Source organism: Petaurus breviceps, unplaced genomic scaffold, assembly GCF_028583685.1.
Source record: "Petaurus breviceps papuanus isolate PSGF00001 unplaced genomic scaffold, PetGlider_PUasm1.0 90925, whole genome shotgun sequence".
Lineage (NCBI taxonomy): Eukaryota > Metazoa > Chordata > Mammalia > Diprotodontia > Petauridae > Petaurus > Petaurus breviceps.
The window spans coordinates 4,475,528-4,489,960 of NW_027187380.1; the positions used below are offsets into that span (position 1 = coordinate 4,475,528).

The following is a 14,433-nucleotide window of genomic DNA, read 5'->3' on the forward strand; positions in this document are numbered from 1 at the left end:
TCTTTTTTTTTTTTTTTGCTTTTTGTAGGGCAATTGGGGTTAAATAACTTGCCCAAGGTTACACAGCTAGTTTTTGTGTGTGTGTGTGTGTGTGTTTAGTGTCTGGGGCCACATCTGAACTCAGGTCCTCCTGACTCCAGGGCTGCACTCTACTCACTGCGCCACCTAGCTGCCCCAGAATATTAATTCTGAGAAGGGATTCATATGCTCTATCAGATTGCCAAATCTGAATTCCCATTCAGCTCTAAAATATATTTACTTATGACCAAGAAAAGCATAGTAAAGAGACATAAAATGGGAATAAACTGTAGCATATTGCCAACAGTGACTTTGACATTATATAAAAGATGTTATTGAAACTATGTCTAGAAAAGGAGGTAGGCTACTTACAAAGTGAAAGTGAAGGATAACTGGTGGGCAACCCATCTAGTGGAAAAGCAACATTAAACAAGACCTAGAGGAGACCCACAACACATAAAGTAGACCCCCCGATGGAGGATTTATGAAAAGAAAATGACACACTAGATGAGGTGAAGAAGTTGTGATCTGCCCTAGTGGAGAGAATACCCACATCAGGAAGAGCATAAGCCCACTGAAGTTAAAATATTTTAACATAAGTCCTATGTAATTAGGATACTGTATTCAAGGCATGTGCTGCTCAAGTATTTGAAATGTTTTCTTGGTTAAATATTTTAAGTTTTTGTTTATACCCTCAATAATTTGCTTAATTTAATAATATGCTTTTTTTTCAGATAGGACCAAGATAAAAGTTAGCCTAGCCCTGGTCCCAATTATCTCAGAATCTGAACTTTAGTAGGATCTGAATAAGTTTTACCAGTTAAAAAAAATACCTGCTTCAAAATTTGAGGACCTAATCACAAACTGGCTGTCTGTACAAGCCAAGTATTCTTACCCCTTAAACACAATTTAATTGTTTCTAACTTGGTATCTTTCTATTTGTTATTCCCTATTCCTCTTCCTTCCTCCTAATCTATTCTCTTCCTCATTCAAACACTTCCAATCTACCTCTACCAGGAATCTTTATGATCAGATTCCATCTGACTTCTCAATGCCTTCCCCAAACATATTTAATTTTAAACATATCCTTTTTCACTTGTTAATCTTTACTGTTTGATGAGCGTATGCTGCCTTGCCAGCTAATGTAAAGGTCTCTAGAGATAAGAGACATTTCTTTAGTTTCTTTTGTATTGCTCCCACAGCACCAGGTACAGTATTCAATAAACAAGGGCTTTTGGAATCTCCTTGAAATTCACTTTCCCTACTACTCCCCAATAACACGAGGTAGCATGGAAGTCATTATTCTCAGGAAAGAATGAAGAAGCTTTTGGGGGAGAGACACCAGAGAAGGATACATTTTTCACACCCAATGTTCATTGTTGTAGCAACTGAACCATCCTTCTCATCTGCTTCAGTAAAAGGAGTTAAGGAATGAACAGGAAATGGGTGGAATACCAAAGCATTCCAGAGTCATCTGCTTAGGGAAATTAAGTACCAAGTAGGGAGAAGGACAAGCCTCAGTTTGGATGGTAACTTAAGTAATCATTGTAAGTTATCTGCTTCAACCTTGCTATGGTATCTTGGGAAAAGACACTCTTTACAAATCTCATTTGGTCTGGACTGGCGTCCCTCTTATTATTGAAGAGATGAACGACATTCACTTTAACAAACATTAAGTGGAAGATAACATGCTATAGGCATGACCTCTGAAGGTTTCTTTCCAACACAAGGAATAGAAATTTTTATCAGAACTATTATTCTGCTCCTTGGAAGGAGTCTTGGGGACAAAAGGAATTGATCTAAAAAAAAATTTCTCCCTAAGTTTAGAGCCTAGCAGTCAATTATCTAATTTTTTTGGTGTATAATATTAATTTCAAAAATTTGCCTGACAAACTAGGGATAAGTGTTTTAAGCTGCAAGTAAACTAAAAATGAAAGAAAAAAAGCAGAGCCTAACCCTGTTCTAGACAGTTGACTGATTATGTATACAAGAAGTCTCATCCGCTTTTAATCCTAGTGCTTCCTCTCAGTTATTGCCTATTTATCTTGTCTGTAGCTTGTTTGCACATATTTGTTTGCATGTTGTCTCCTTCATTAGACTGTGAGCTCCTTGAGGGCTTCAACTATCTTTTTACCTCTAGCGCTTCACCTCTCCAATGCTTAGCAGAGTGCCTGGCTTATAGCAAGTGCTTAGTAAATCGTTACTGAGTGACTCTCACTTCACCCTGCCAGTGGTACATAACCCTCTGACACACTCCCCTGGGTCAAACCCAAGAGTCCAGTGTTACCTCACTCTATCCACTGTAACAACAGACACTTAAGGAACCATAATCCAAACAATGCCATTTTGGGTTTAGTTAATGTAATTCATTAAAAGAGACCAGCTCTGCCACTAAACAAATCTAAAGGCTAGGAAAGGACAACACTGGGGTAAAGGAGACTGGCCCCTCTGCTTGTAAAAAACGATGAATGACTTGGGGAGAGAAGGAAGTCACTTCACCTAATTGGGGCTTCAGTTTTCCTACTTTAAAGTATAAGGAGAATAATTCTTATAGTTGGAAAGATATGCTTTGGGGAAAAAAACGTCACAAGCAAAAGGTTCCCCAGGATGCAGGTTTTTCCCTGCTACATTTAAAATGATTCACTTTATACAATCAAGATGTTCCTAAAATGTGTGAGAAGTGAGGCATACCTTGTAATAACAATAACGATACTCCACTACTACCCGGTAGTGTGGAAAGAACAGCAAGCTGGGAATTGCGAGACCTAGGTCTGGGTTCTAACCCTTACTAGCTATGTGATAATGGCAAGGTCATAACCTTCCAGCTCCAGCTTCCTCATTTGTAAAATGGGAATAAATCCCACCTGCATTAACAGTAAAGCATTTAATAAATCTGAATTCAAGAGTTCTAGATATGTTAATTCAGGATTTACAATAGTTCTGTATACTGCCTTCTTCAATAAAGTTACTCCTATTTCAGAAAATGAAACTGAGGCATAGAGAGTGTCTGAAGACTTCCCAAAGTTATAGTGTGGGCTGGCAGAAATGAAATTGGAAAAAACTATGGGGACACATTTAGGTTAGACCTTGAGAGCTGTACCTCTCAAGAACCTCCAGAGTTCCACAAAGGATATTCCTCTTCATCTGTTACATTGGCATACTGAGCCAAGAGGGCGGCTTTCCGTTGCTTCTCTTCCTCTGATACCATTTTGGGTTTCACCACAATCTGGGCCTGCTTCTCAATAAGGGTAGCGATGGCTTGCACCTCATCTGGTATGGGGTAGGAGAAAGAGAAGTAGTGACAACAAGGTTATTGTTTGTGATAGGGATTAGACCTGACAAGCCAATGGTACCAACAAGACCAGGGAAGTCTTATGACCCCAGTACCTGGAGCTGCTGGGTTCAAATTTTGAGTTTTCTTAAACCAGAGAGGTTCAGTCTCAAAACCTGCTTATTCCAACCTCCCTCCCAAGAAGACAGGTAAGAAAAGGGCCAATTTACCTTGGGCCCCTTCACCATTTTAGTAATGTTGGATGGGTGGCTATTTTGGATAATTAAGCTAGTTTAAAATACAATCCATTTTAAACTCTGAATACCAATAGAAAAAAGTGGTATGGATAGTTTGAAATCACTTCAATTTGATGTTAAAATTTGCTATAAGCTGAGGGTTTTTCCCTCCATGTCTTAAATTAACTAATGAATGTCTTAGGCCAATTAATTTGTCTTAGGGCAAATTAATTAATTTGTTTTCCAAAACACACTAGAGAAGGAAAAGGCTTCCTCTGGAAAGAAAGAGCCTAAAGTTTCAGATAATCCACAACATCATACACCAATTAACTGTAAGAAGAGGGGCAGTAGCGGAGGAAGGGATATCAGCCCCTTTGCAAATCCACAAGGAGAGCCAAAAACTATGAATGACTTGGCGAGAGGGAGAGGACAGGACCAATGTGCTATCACTAAAGCAAAATGGGAAAAGGAAACTATTGACACCTAAGAGGGATCTAAAACTGATGTGAATTTGTATTCTATTAAGAACAAGCGGCCAAAAATGGAGAACTAAAAATGCTTTTTCCTAGCAGCTGTACAGAGCTACTGGAGAAGCTTCGAGGGAGCAGTGCCAACTTATGTTACCTTCTTTTTTCTCTTTGGTGACAATATTCTGGGTTTCCGACCACCGCTGGACAATCTCCCTGCAGATATCAAGGAGTGAGTCTTCTTCCTAGTCAGAGAAGTAGGTCAGGTAATTCCAAGAATGCCAAAAAATCTTTAGGTGACCTGAATCAAGAAATCTGAGTAGAGGCCCCACCCACAAGACATGGATGATTCCAGCCAAAGCTGAAAGGGACCCACATGTTTTGAAAGACAAAACATGCAGAGGTTGTTTCCCTCCTAGGACATCTAAATACCCCAAAACAGAAAAGGGCTCAGGCCTCAGGCAGTAATCCTAAATTCTCATCATCATCATTCCTAGAGTTCATACTCGCTAGGTCAATCCCACCTACTTTATTCTGCCAGATGAGCCAAACTCAAGGGGAAAGGAGTCTCTTTGTCAACAGAATCAGTCTACCTGCTCCATTTAAAGACCAATCTTGCGGCAGGAACATCACCCATCAGGGATTATGGGTGTGGAACACTGCATATACTGTTGCACTTGGTGGATATGTTGTTTAGTTTTGCTGAACTGCTCCCTTATCTGCCTTTCTTTTTTATTCTGTTGCAAAGGATGGATCTCTTGTCAGAGAGGGAGGGGAATAATATATTGGTAAATGAAGGTGATGTAAGAACGTTCTATATGAATTTTTAAAGAATTTATTTTAAGAGTTCACCTCCTGGAGGACCTTACTGATCACACTAAACTCTGAACACACTTCTCCTTGGGTCTGTCAGCTTTTTAATCAAGGTCAGACCTCTAAACTTGGTGGATTTCTTAAACTTTTTCCACTCGAGACCCCTTCAAGCACTTTTTAAACTGTAGCAACTACACCAAGGAAGGTATAGAGAGGGGAGAGAGATGTGCCCCATCAGGCCATCTCCAACTATATCTCTATTCTGTACATATACACACATACACACCAGTTAGCATTTTTTCAACACAATTACTACTACGTTTTCATCCCTTCCTGTCAAAAACTATCAAAGGAGAAAGAAAACGGGTCATCGAGATATGCCAAGAATGCTTAGAATGCATCAAAATCGGGGCATGGGGGCGGCCAGGTAGTAAGAGCACCGGCCCCAGTGTCAGGATGACCTGGGGATCAAATCCGGGCTCAGATACTCAGCACCACACCCAGAAATAACTGGCCATGTAACCTTGAGCAAGTTACTTAACCCCAATTGCTGTAAAAAAAAAAAAAAACCAGGGCATGATATTGTACTCAGCAGGGCTAACAGAAGCTATCACCTTTTTAAACTTCTAATGTTAATGGTTAATAGGGACCACTGGCAGGCCTAAGGTATGGACAAGGGCCAAAGAAAAGGGAGATGGAGGAAATAGAGGGTATTGTGGAGCAGAAAAAAGACTGATATAGAGGAGGAGGAGAGAAGAGAACATGGGCCTTAGATCCAGATTCATCCCTTTAAGTTGTTGCCTTGGTCTCCCTAGAACAGTCATGGGTCTCCTGCCTGACTTATGCCCCAAGATCAGGTGACTGGCCAGTGCAACAGACAAAAAGGCAAAAAGCCTGGAGATGCCAATACCCCTGATCTTTCCAGTCCTAACTAGACCTTGATCACTGAACCCTGCCTCCAAATTTGGCTAAAAAAATTATATCACTTCTAGTTATTGGACCCAGGTTTGATCTGGGGGCTGATCTCATTAGGCATTTTGGTTTTCCTGGAAGGGGATCTACAGTTAAGTCAGAGGACTCTTGACAAATGATACCCCAGAATCAGACCTGTATGGGAAAAAGAGCCATGCACATGATGAGAGTGGTGGAGTATCAACAATTCTGAATTAGGTACTTAGAATGTACTGTATATATTCTCTCGAAACTCCTCCATAAGTGTGCTTTTCTTAGAGCCAATGTGGTACATCAGAAAACATTGGACTGGGAGTCAAGAATCCTATGTCTGAGAGACCCAGCTTTGCCACTTTGCCACTGTGTGACCCTGGGCAAAAATCATTTCCCTCTATGAGTGTATTTTCCCATCTATATGTCTGGGGCAATAATGCTTTGCACTGTCTCTTTGACAGGCTTAATGTGAGCAGAAAGACATGAGATATCAATTAAATAAATTAATTAATTAAATGCCCTCTATTTCCTCCATCTCCCCTTTCTTTCCAGTTAGACTGGAAAGTTTCCAAGGGCAAGAATATCATTTTCTACTTCTCCAAGATTCCTCCACACTACAAACAGCCCTGCAGACCAGCAGTGCTCAGTCAATGCTGATATCACACTGGTATATCCAATTTTCTTGAAGTTTACATGTGATATGGAAAAATTAAGGGGAAAATGAAACATAATGGATAAAAAATGCCCAACACCCTCAAAACAAATCAAATTTATGTAGGTGGTGGGGACTTAACTTAAGGCATTAGACTATTTCCTTGAAAAACTGACCTTTTCTACGAGGAAAAAGAGGAAAGCTAGGTGAGTTCATGCTGGGAGTCCCAAAGGTCTTAGTATGGATTTAAGGTATTGGAGCTTTAAACTGCACTAAGACTTTTGGACACTTTGTATTTGGTTTTGTCATCAGAAGAATGGCTCCAGATAAGGACAACCTATAAACAAGTGGTCGTGGCAGGTGGCATTATTTGTACCTTCCATCTTAGTTACTTCCACCCCCTACTTTTGAGTCTTTAGAGATTTTCCAGATGGGATAAAAAGAACCTTAATCAGCTTCTCATGCCTACCCACCCAAGATTCTTTGTAGCAGCAAGAAAATTACCTCCATCATGACCTCCCAGAATGGCTTAATCCACAATATAATTCCCGGAGCCTCAACTAAGGATTTTAGGAGAACCACATGAAACCTACTTCTTTTGTCCAGCTTTGCAGTGTGACCCAATTAATGCCACCAGCTGAATACCTGGTAATGACAACAGGCCTGGCCATGAGACATCTAAACAGCTGCCCCTGTGTCAAGTTACTGCTGCATCTCCCACACTAACGAACTGTTCTTCTGTTGGCTTGCACAGGCCTCCCAAAGGAAAAATGTGATTGGTGTGGAGGAAGGAAAGATTAAGGGGCTCTTCCATATTTGAAAATATGACTTTCAACCTCCCAAAAGACCACGATCCTGGATGGGCCCTAACTACTTCCTAATACAGCTATTTCCCACACCATAACTAGCCAGACTGGGGTTCGCAGATCCCAATACCAGGTCTGGCTAAACTTCTCCCCAACTCTGACACTAGCTAGTTCCCTGACCCTGTTCGGGTAACTTAGTCTGAGACTGGTTTGGCATCAACTTAATGTCACAGTATCAAGCTGAAAGCACCTTATAAATCTTAAACTACTGGAGATGTGAGCAGCTCTTATGACTTATGCCTTACAGGCAGCAACAAATGTTTTGACCTGCGCTTAAGCTCAACGCCCCACTCCACCTCAGCCTCCCATTTGCTAAACCCATAAGCTGCTGTCATCTTTCAAATGCTCCTAACATCAGCACCCATCCATCTTCCCCAGCTGCTGCTTCTCCCTGAAGTACAGTGAATATAAAATGGGCTTAATTACAAGGGAACAGTAAATTCACAGATGATTCAAAGAGTACAAGATATCAAGTACTGTACAACTATCTATCCAGTGACCAACTGAGCAGCTCTCAAATTTTCCTCGTTCTACAACAGTGTCTCCAAGTCTCATTCTTTTGGTCTGGCCTGATATCCTCATTTGAAATTACCTGACTGGGACACTGGGCATCCATTCCCTTAGAGTCTGCCCCTTTACTGCAGCCAGAGTGGCGTCTCCTGGCTTCACCTCAGGTCACTGGGTGCTGCTGGCCTCTGTCCTTTCCAGTTTCCAATGTTCCCAACTAATTGACTGGTAGGGTTATGAAAAAGCGTCAGACTTTCATCAATTTACTGTTGAAGAGTACCCATAAGCTACAGAGAGCTCAAATGAAGAGGCTTGGGATACAGAAAGCTGTTCTGTTGCCATAGAGCACACCCCTAACAATGTTGGGTTATGCCCTGCCCTAATCTCATCTAGGTAGTCTCAGCAAATTTTCCCTCTCTCATGGGGCACACAGAGAGGGACTTACATGTACTAACATATATGTTAATGATACAAGGCACCAACAGCGGATACCTCCTGAAATTTACTCTACATCCCACATACCACCAAGGGTACACAAACCCCATAAGGGGTTTCAGTAGTTGAATGATCGATCACTTTACCAGCCTTTGCTCTACACATCAGCAACTAAAGAACGTGCCCTACCAGTTTTCTGGATGTGTTCATTTCAGATGATTTCAGATGAAAAGGCCTGCCATGGAGAGCTATCACAGACACACATTGTGGTATCCTGCATCCCCTTCCAGATCCATCTAACTTTGACCTCTTCAACGTTTTCTGCTGTTGATACAAAACTTTGGGGGTCAGTCTGTTAAATATAAAAATTTAATTGTCACAGAGGATATATCTAACCTAGTTAGATTATCTAACTGGAGTATATTATAAAAGGGATCAGGAAAGAAATATAAATCACTTTACAAATATTTCTTTGATCCTCACCTTGGGAGGTAGGTTATTACAATCCTTATGTTACAGATGAGGAAACTGAGGCAGAAGGAGGTTTAGCTGTCCAAAGTCACACAACTAGGAAGCGTCTGAAGTTGGATTTGAATTCAGGCCTGCCTGACTCCAACATTCATTTGCTAGTGCCACTCCACAACTGGAGACTCAGGTCAAAGTGCAAGAATGTCAAGAGTTTTTGCAAAGGTTTGCACAACTATTTCTGTACAAAATGTCATCTGAGACCTATAAAAACCCTATGAGGTTTGCGGCTTATTTGTCCCTAATTGTTTGCCCATTGTCCCCCTCACTCCATTAGCTCCTTGGGTCAAAGACTGTCTTTTACCTTTCTTTTGGCACTGTGTCTAGCACACGGTAGGCGCTTAATAAATGTTTACTAGCTCATTTTTTCAAATGAGGAAACTGAAGCTCATAAAAATTAGGTGACTTGCCCAGTCGTACAACTAATTAAGCACAGCACCTGGCACATAGTAGGCACTTAATAAATATTTACTGACGGAGTCATTAAGGTTAGGTGACTTATGATTAGTCAGAGAGCTAATTAAATAATGAGATCTGAACCCGACTCCAACATCCAACACTGCCCTGTACTTGCGCTATAAAGGGCTGACCTCATGATTCACACCCAGTAGGTGCTTTGTTCGGCTTTCCCCCACTAGAAAGTGAAAATCAAAGGGATCTGGGTGAATGTGGGGGAGGGAACGACGAGACGTAGTTTACCCCCAAAAAAGGATTTCCCCGAAACAACCTCATGAGGCGGGGAGCGTGTGAGCAGGAAACTGAGGCTCAGGGAGTTCACCCGCCTAAACAAGTATCAGGGCCAGCAGGAGTGGTGAGCCTCCTGTCCAGGGCTAGGTGCACTCCGCTACCGGGGGTACCCACCCCCTGGGGGCGGCTGGGAGGGTGAAGTCCTCAACTGCGACCTCCCGCCTCTGGCCTGGGATGCTGTACGCCGCTGCCTCCCGGCCCTCCCTCCCCACCCCTGGCCGGCCCCAGGCTCCTCCCCCTCCGCCCCCCAACCCCGACCTCCTCCGGGGGCGGGCCTCGGCGGCTCCACGCGGGGGCGCCGGAGCCAGGGCAGGGCGGGGCAGATGCCCAGGTTCCTCACCAGGAAGGCGGCCAGGATACCCTGTAGCGCGTCCAGCCTCTCCTCCTCATCGTCCTCCTGAAGGACGCCCCGGATGTAGGCGCCGTACACGGCCCAGTCTACCCCGAGCGCCTCCAACCGTCCGTCCAGCCACGGCCCGAAGCCGCCGTCGCCTTCACCCGAGGCCGTGGTTCCGCTGGGCGCCGCCATCTTAGGGCCGGGGTCCTCCCCGCCGCCGGGCCGCCTTCTGCATTGCCTGATTAGGACGGCCCTCCGGACGCAGGGCGCATGCTCCCATAGGGCGCTGTCCTGAACTGGAGCGAGTGTGGAAATGAGTTGAAGGCGGAGCCAAAGATTAAAGAGACCGCTCCTCGGAGGGACGAGAGGTGATTGGTGGTCCAGTATCTGGCAGGTACAGGACCCGACCTCTTTAGACCTATCAGGTACAAATGTGTTTCAGTCATGCATAGATAGGCGGCTTGTCCCTACTTAATAGTCTCAATTACTTGGACACTAATCCATTGCTCTTACCTCAATCAGTATAATTATTATTAATAACAACAAAATTAATAACAACTATCATTTATATAGTGCTTTAAGGTTTGCAAGGCACTTCTGCTATCATCTGCGTATCTGCAAATATTCTAATCTCTTGACACACACACCCCACCCCCAGCCCCACCGCAGGCAAAGTGCTATTAAGATCCTTATTTTACTGATGAGGAAACTAAGGGAGATTAAGTAACTTGTCCAAGGTCACACAGATTAAAACAATGTTTGAGGGTGGATTTTAATTCAGGTCTTCGCGACTCCAGCATTCATTTGTTAGATGTGTGCTGTATGTGTGTGATATGCATTGTCCTTAGCACTGGTAATGCAGAGTCAACTCAGTCAGCGTTTATCACCTCAGTCCTGGACTAATTTTCAGTAGCTGGTTGGGGAGGGGGGAAGGGGGGGGGGGTCAGCCTTTCTGGAGTCTCCTGGAACACTGCCTACTGATCTCTCTGGCTTCCTTTAAGTCCCAACTAAAATTTCACCATCTACAGGAAATCTTACCTAACCCCTCTTAATTCTATTGCCTTCCCTCTGTTAATTATCTCTTCTTTATCAAGTATATATAGCTTGTTGTGTATATATTTGTTTGCATGTTGTCTCACCGATTAAATTGTAAGCTCCTTGAGGGCAAGGGACTGTCTTTTGCCTCTTTTTGTGTCTCTTGTACTTATTGAAGTGCCTGGGACATAGTGAGCACTTAATAAATGTTTATTAATTAACGATTAATCACTATGTGATAGGCACTCTGCCAAGTGCTGGGGCTACAACATCAAGGCAACAAGCATTTATTAATCACTTACTGTATGTCAGGCACTGTGCTAAGTGCTGAAATATGGTCCCTGGCCTCCAGGATCTTACATTCTAAAGGGAGATAACATGTAAATCATTATTCATGGACAACCAATATACAGAGTAGATGAAAAGTTATCTCAGACCGCTAACTCTGAAGGTAAGCACTTCACTAGTAGTGGGAGAAGATAGGGCAAGAAGGTAGGGCCCATGTGGACAGTAAGTAGGTCACTTGTACTTGTATCAAAAATGTGTAGAGGGAAGTAAAATATAAAAAAGACTAGAGAGATAGGAAGGGACCATGTTGTTGTTGTATCTGACTCTCTGTGACCCCATATGCCAGGTTCTTCCATCCTCCACTACTTCTTGAAGTATAAGTTTCCATGACACTATCCATCCATCTCATGCTCTGCCCATTCCCCTTTTCCTTTTGCCTTTGTTAATAGGATTTTTACTGAGCCAGTCTCTAACCTGAGAATGATGAAATAGCTGGCCAGAAATAAGGCCAGTAATCAGGCAGCCGTTTAATTAATTAGTTTCATTATAAGGAATCGATTTGCAAGTCAGGCATTCTCCTGACCAGAATTCCACCTTGCCAAAGTGAAGACAGAGATTATATATATAAAGTAAAAATGGGGGATGGGGGGAGGTAGATTACAACAGTTATTCCCTGGGGCCAGAGTGGTCTCCACAAGACCAACCCACAAATGAAAGACAGTACAACAATTCTGGAGTTCTGTGGGAGCAATGTTGTTCAAACCCTTGGGGGTTACATGACCAGAGTTTTGTGACGGGAACAGGTTCTACAATCTTTGATTCACTTCACATAAGGTATACAGGCAGTGATTGTGAGCATTGTCAAAAGTTTAATTGATCATTTCAAGCTTCGTTGTCAGTCTTACAAAAGAGGCAATTCTGAAAAATCTAATCTGTTGATATATTCATTACACATATATTGATTATTATAAAAATCATAAGTTCCTTCACAATTGTAATGGAATATTATTGTGCTGTAAAAAATGACAAGCAGGATGATTTCAGAAAAACCTGGAAAGACTTACATGAATTGGTGAAAAGTGAAGTGAACAGAAGCAGGGGAATGTTATACACAGTAATAGCAATATTATTTGATGAAGAATTGTGAATGACTTAGCTATTCTCAACAATACAATTATCCAAGACAGTCCCAAAGGACTGATGATGAAGCATACTATCTACCTCCAGAGAAAGGACTGGTATTGATTGAATATGGACCTAAACATGCAATTTTTTTCTTTCTTCCTTTTTTACCTTTTACTTGAGTCTTTTTGGACAAAATTATTAATATGGAAATATTTTACTTAATTGCACATGTATAACCTATATCTGATTGTTTACCACCTCAGGGAGGGGGAAGGGGAGGGATAGAATTCCAAACTCAAAGCTTTAAATAAAAATGTTCTAAAAGATTTTTTTAAGAAAAAAAAAGTAAAAAAAAAAGAAATTCCTTACAGAGATTTTTTTATATCCACATACATGTGAAAGTGTTGTAACCTTAGAACAATTTACAATTGGGGGATGCAGAGAGGAGTAATAGGGCACCTTCAAGGAAAGAAACATCAAAGAAAGTGCAGCTGTCTTTACTTCCTAGTGGGTGGCCAGGACCTTCCCATTGGTGGTAGTTCCTGGTGGCAGGGCAAAGTGGATGCTGGCCATAGGGCCTGACCCTCTCCTGCCAGTGACAGCTGCAGCTTTGGGGTCAGGCATTGATGGAGCTGGGACCACTTGCAAGTGCTGGGGCAGGATGGGCAGGATGTATACCTGAATGATGCCCCCAGGCTTGCCCAGAGGAATGGGTTTCAGGATGCCCAGGAGCACAGGGCCATTAGGGCCACTGCCAGTGGGGTACTCCAGTTACAGCTGCTGCCCATCCCCCTCCACCAGGTGGGCTCTGGAGCTCTGAACTGCACAGCTAGAGGGGCAGAATGTAATTCAAGTTTCCCTACATTTTTTCCAGCATTTTTTTGGAACACCCATATTTGGGAATCTCATCTAGGATGAGAGGGATTAATGGGGAGAGGGTCTTTTGACCTGGGGGAGTCACAGGAGTCTCTCTGGTGTAAATAGTCTTTTCTTTTTTCATGGTCAGGAATGTCAAGGAAAGGTTAACAAGAGATTACTATAAAGTGTAAACTGTTTACCTACTTTTTTTCTTTCTTCACTCTGGGATTACTTTTAAACTAGGTGTCTTTCTTCATTGCCCTAGAATAGGGGTGGGGAACCTGTGGCCTCAAGGCCACCTGTGACCTTTTAGGTCCTCAGGTCCGGCCTTTTGACTAAGTCCAAGTTTTACAGAACAAATACTTTTATTAAGAGGATTTGTTCTGTGAAGTTTGGATTCAGTCAAAGGGTGACAGTTGAGGACCTAGAGGGCCACAGGTGTCATCAAAGCCTCAAGTTCCCCACCCCTTGCCAATTTACTTATAAAATCTTTATAAAATTTAACCCTTATTTTTCCTTAAATTCTACAGAGTACTACCCTAAAACTTGCTAAGATATTTTAGAAGGGAGTGAGTTCCTGGAATTACCCCCAAAGTCTCAGCATTTTCTCTCCTGCAATCTTAAAATAGTCTTCAGACCTCCAAAATTTGCTAAGATGTTTTTAGTAGTTCTACAAAATATCTAACTTTATTTCTATAATTCCAACATAGCCAAAGATGAAATGGTAGGGAAAAAATGGCTTACAGATTTTTTTTCTCTTTTCTTATAACCTAATCTTCTGAGGAAGCTTAAAGTGGGGGTTAGTCCTGCTTACTGGGACAATTGCTTCAACTATGAAAGTTAATTTATCTTTTCCAGTATTCTAAACTTTCTGGCTATAGCCTTTAGAAGTTTTTCTGACTGGCTGCATTTTAAATCTTTTGGGGTAACAGAATCTAGCTCACAACACAAACATGACAGACATTTTACATTTTACAAAGACACAGACAAAACAAGACAAATAATTAGCAGAACCAGCTTAACTGAGGCACTACTGAAGTGTGTAGTTAGACACACAGTTACAATTTTACAGAGGTGCACAGAGAGGCCCCAATTTTACAGAAGGGTGCAGAGAGGCCAGTTGATAGAAGTTGCCAGTTAGGAAAGGATATCATTACCAGAGAGACCCAAGAGGAACCAGTTTACAGGAAGGGTTTTCCTTGGAGTTTCCCTCACAAAGAATGCTGAACTCAACCAAAATCATGAGCCCAGGAATGAAGCCAGAAAAGGCAGCGGGGACTCAACACACGAGGGAGGGAGTGGGTGTGT

General features: G+C 42.4%; 1 protein-coding gene and 1 pseudogene across 2 annotated transcripts in view; one reads left to right on the top strand and one right to left on the bottom strand.

Annotated features, from left to right (window-relative positions):
• CCDC43 (coiled-coil domain containing 43) overlaps nt 1-10,110 on the bottom strand; it is a 16,849-nt gene extending 6,739 nt beyond the window's left edge. The window contains exons 1-4 of one of the 2 annotated variants that reach the window (XM_069076133.1): nt 9,823-10,109; nt 4,150-4,237; nt 3,153-3,288; nt 1,374-1,432 (exon numbers count right to left, since the gene is read on the bottom strand). In XM_069076133.1, the coding sequence (XP_068932234.1) occupies nt 1,374-1,432; nt 3,153-3,288; nt 4,150-4,237; nt 9,823-10,011 (472 nt within the window). In that variant the 5' untranslated portion in view covers nt 10,012-10,109. Of the gene's footprint in view, nt 1-1,373; nt 1,433-3,152; nt 3,289-4,149; nt 4,238-9,822 lie in introns of both variants that reach the window. The other variant, XM_069076134.1, reaches the window with a different exon arrangement.
• Nucleotides 10,087-14,433, top strand: part of LOC138152403 (cell division cycle protein 20 homolog pseudogene) — a 21,951-nt pseudogene continuing 17,604 nt past the window's right edge.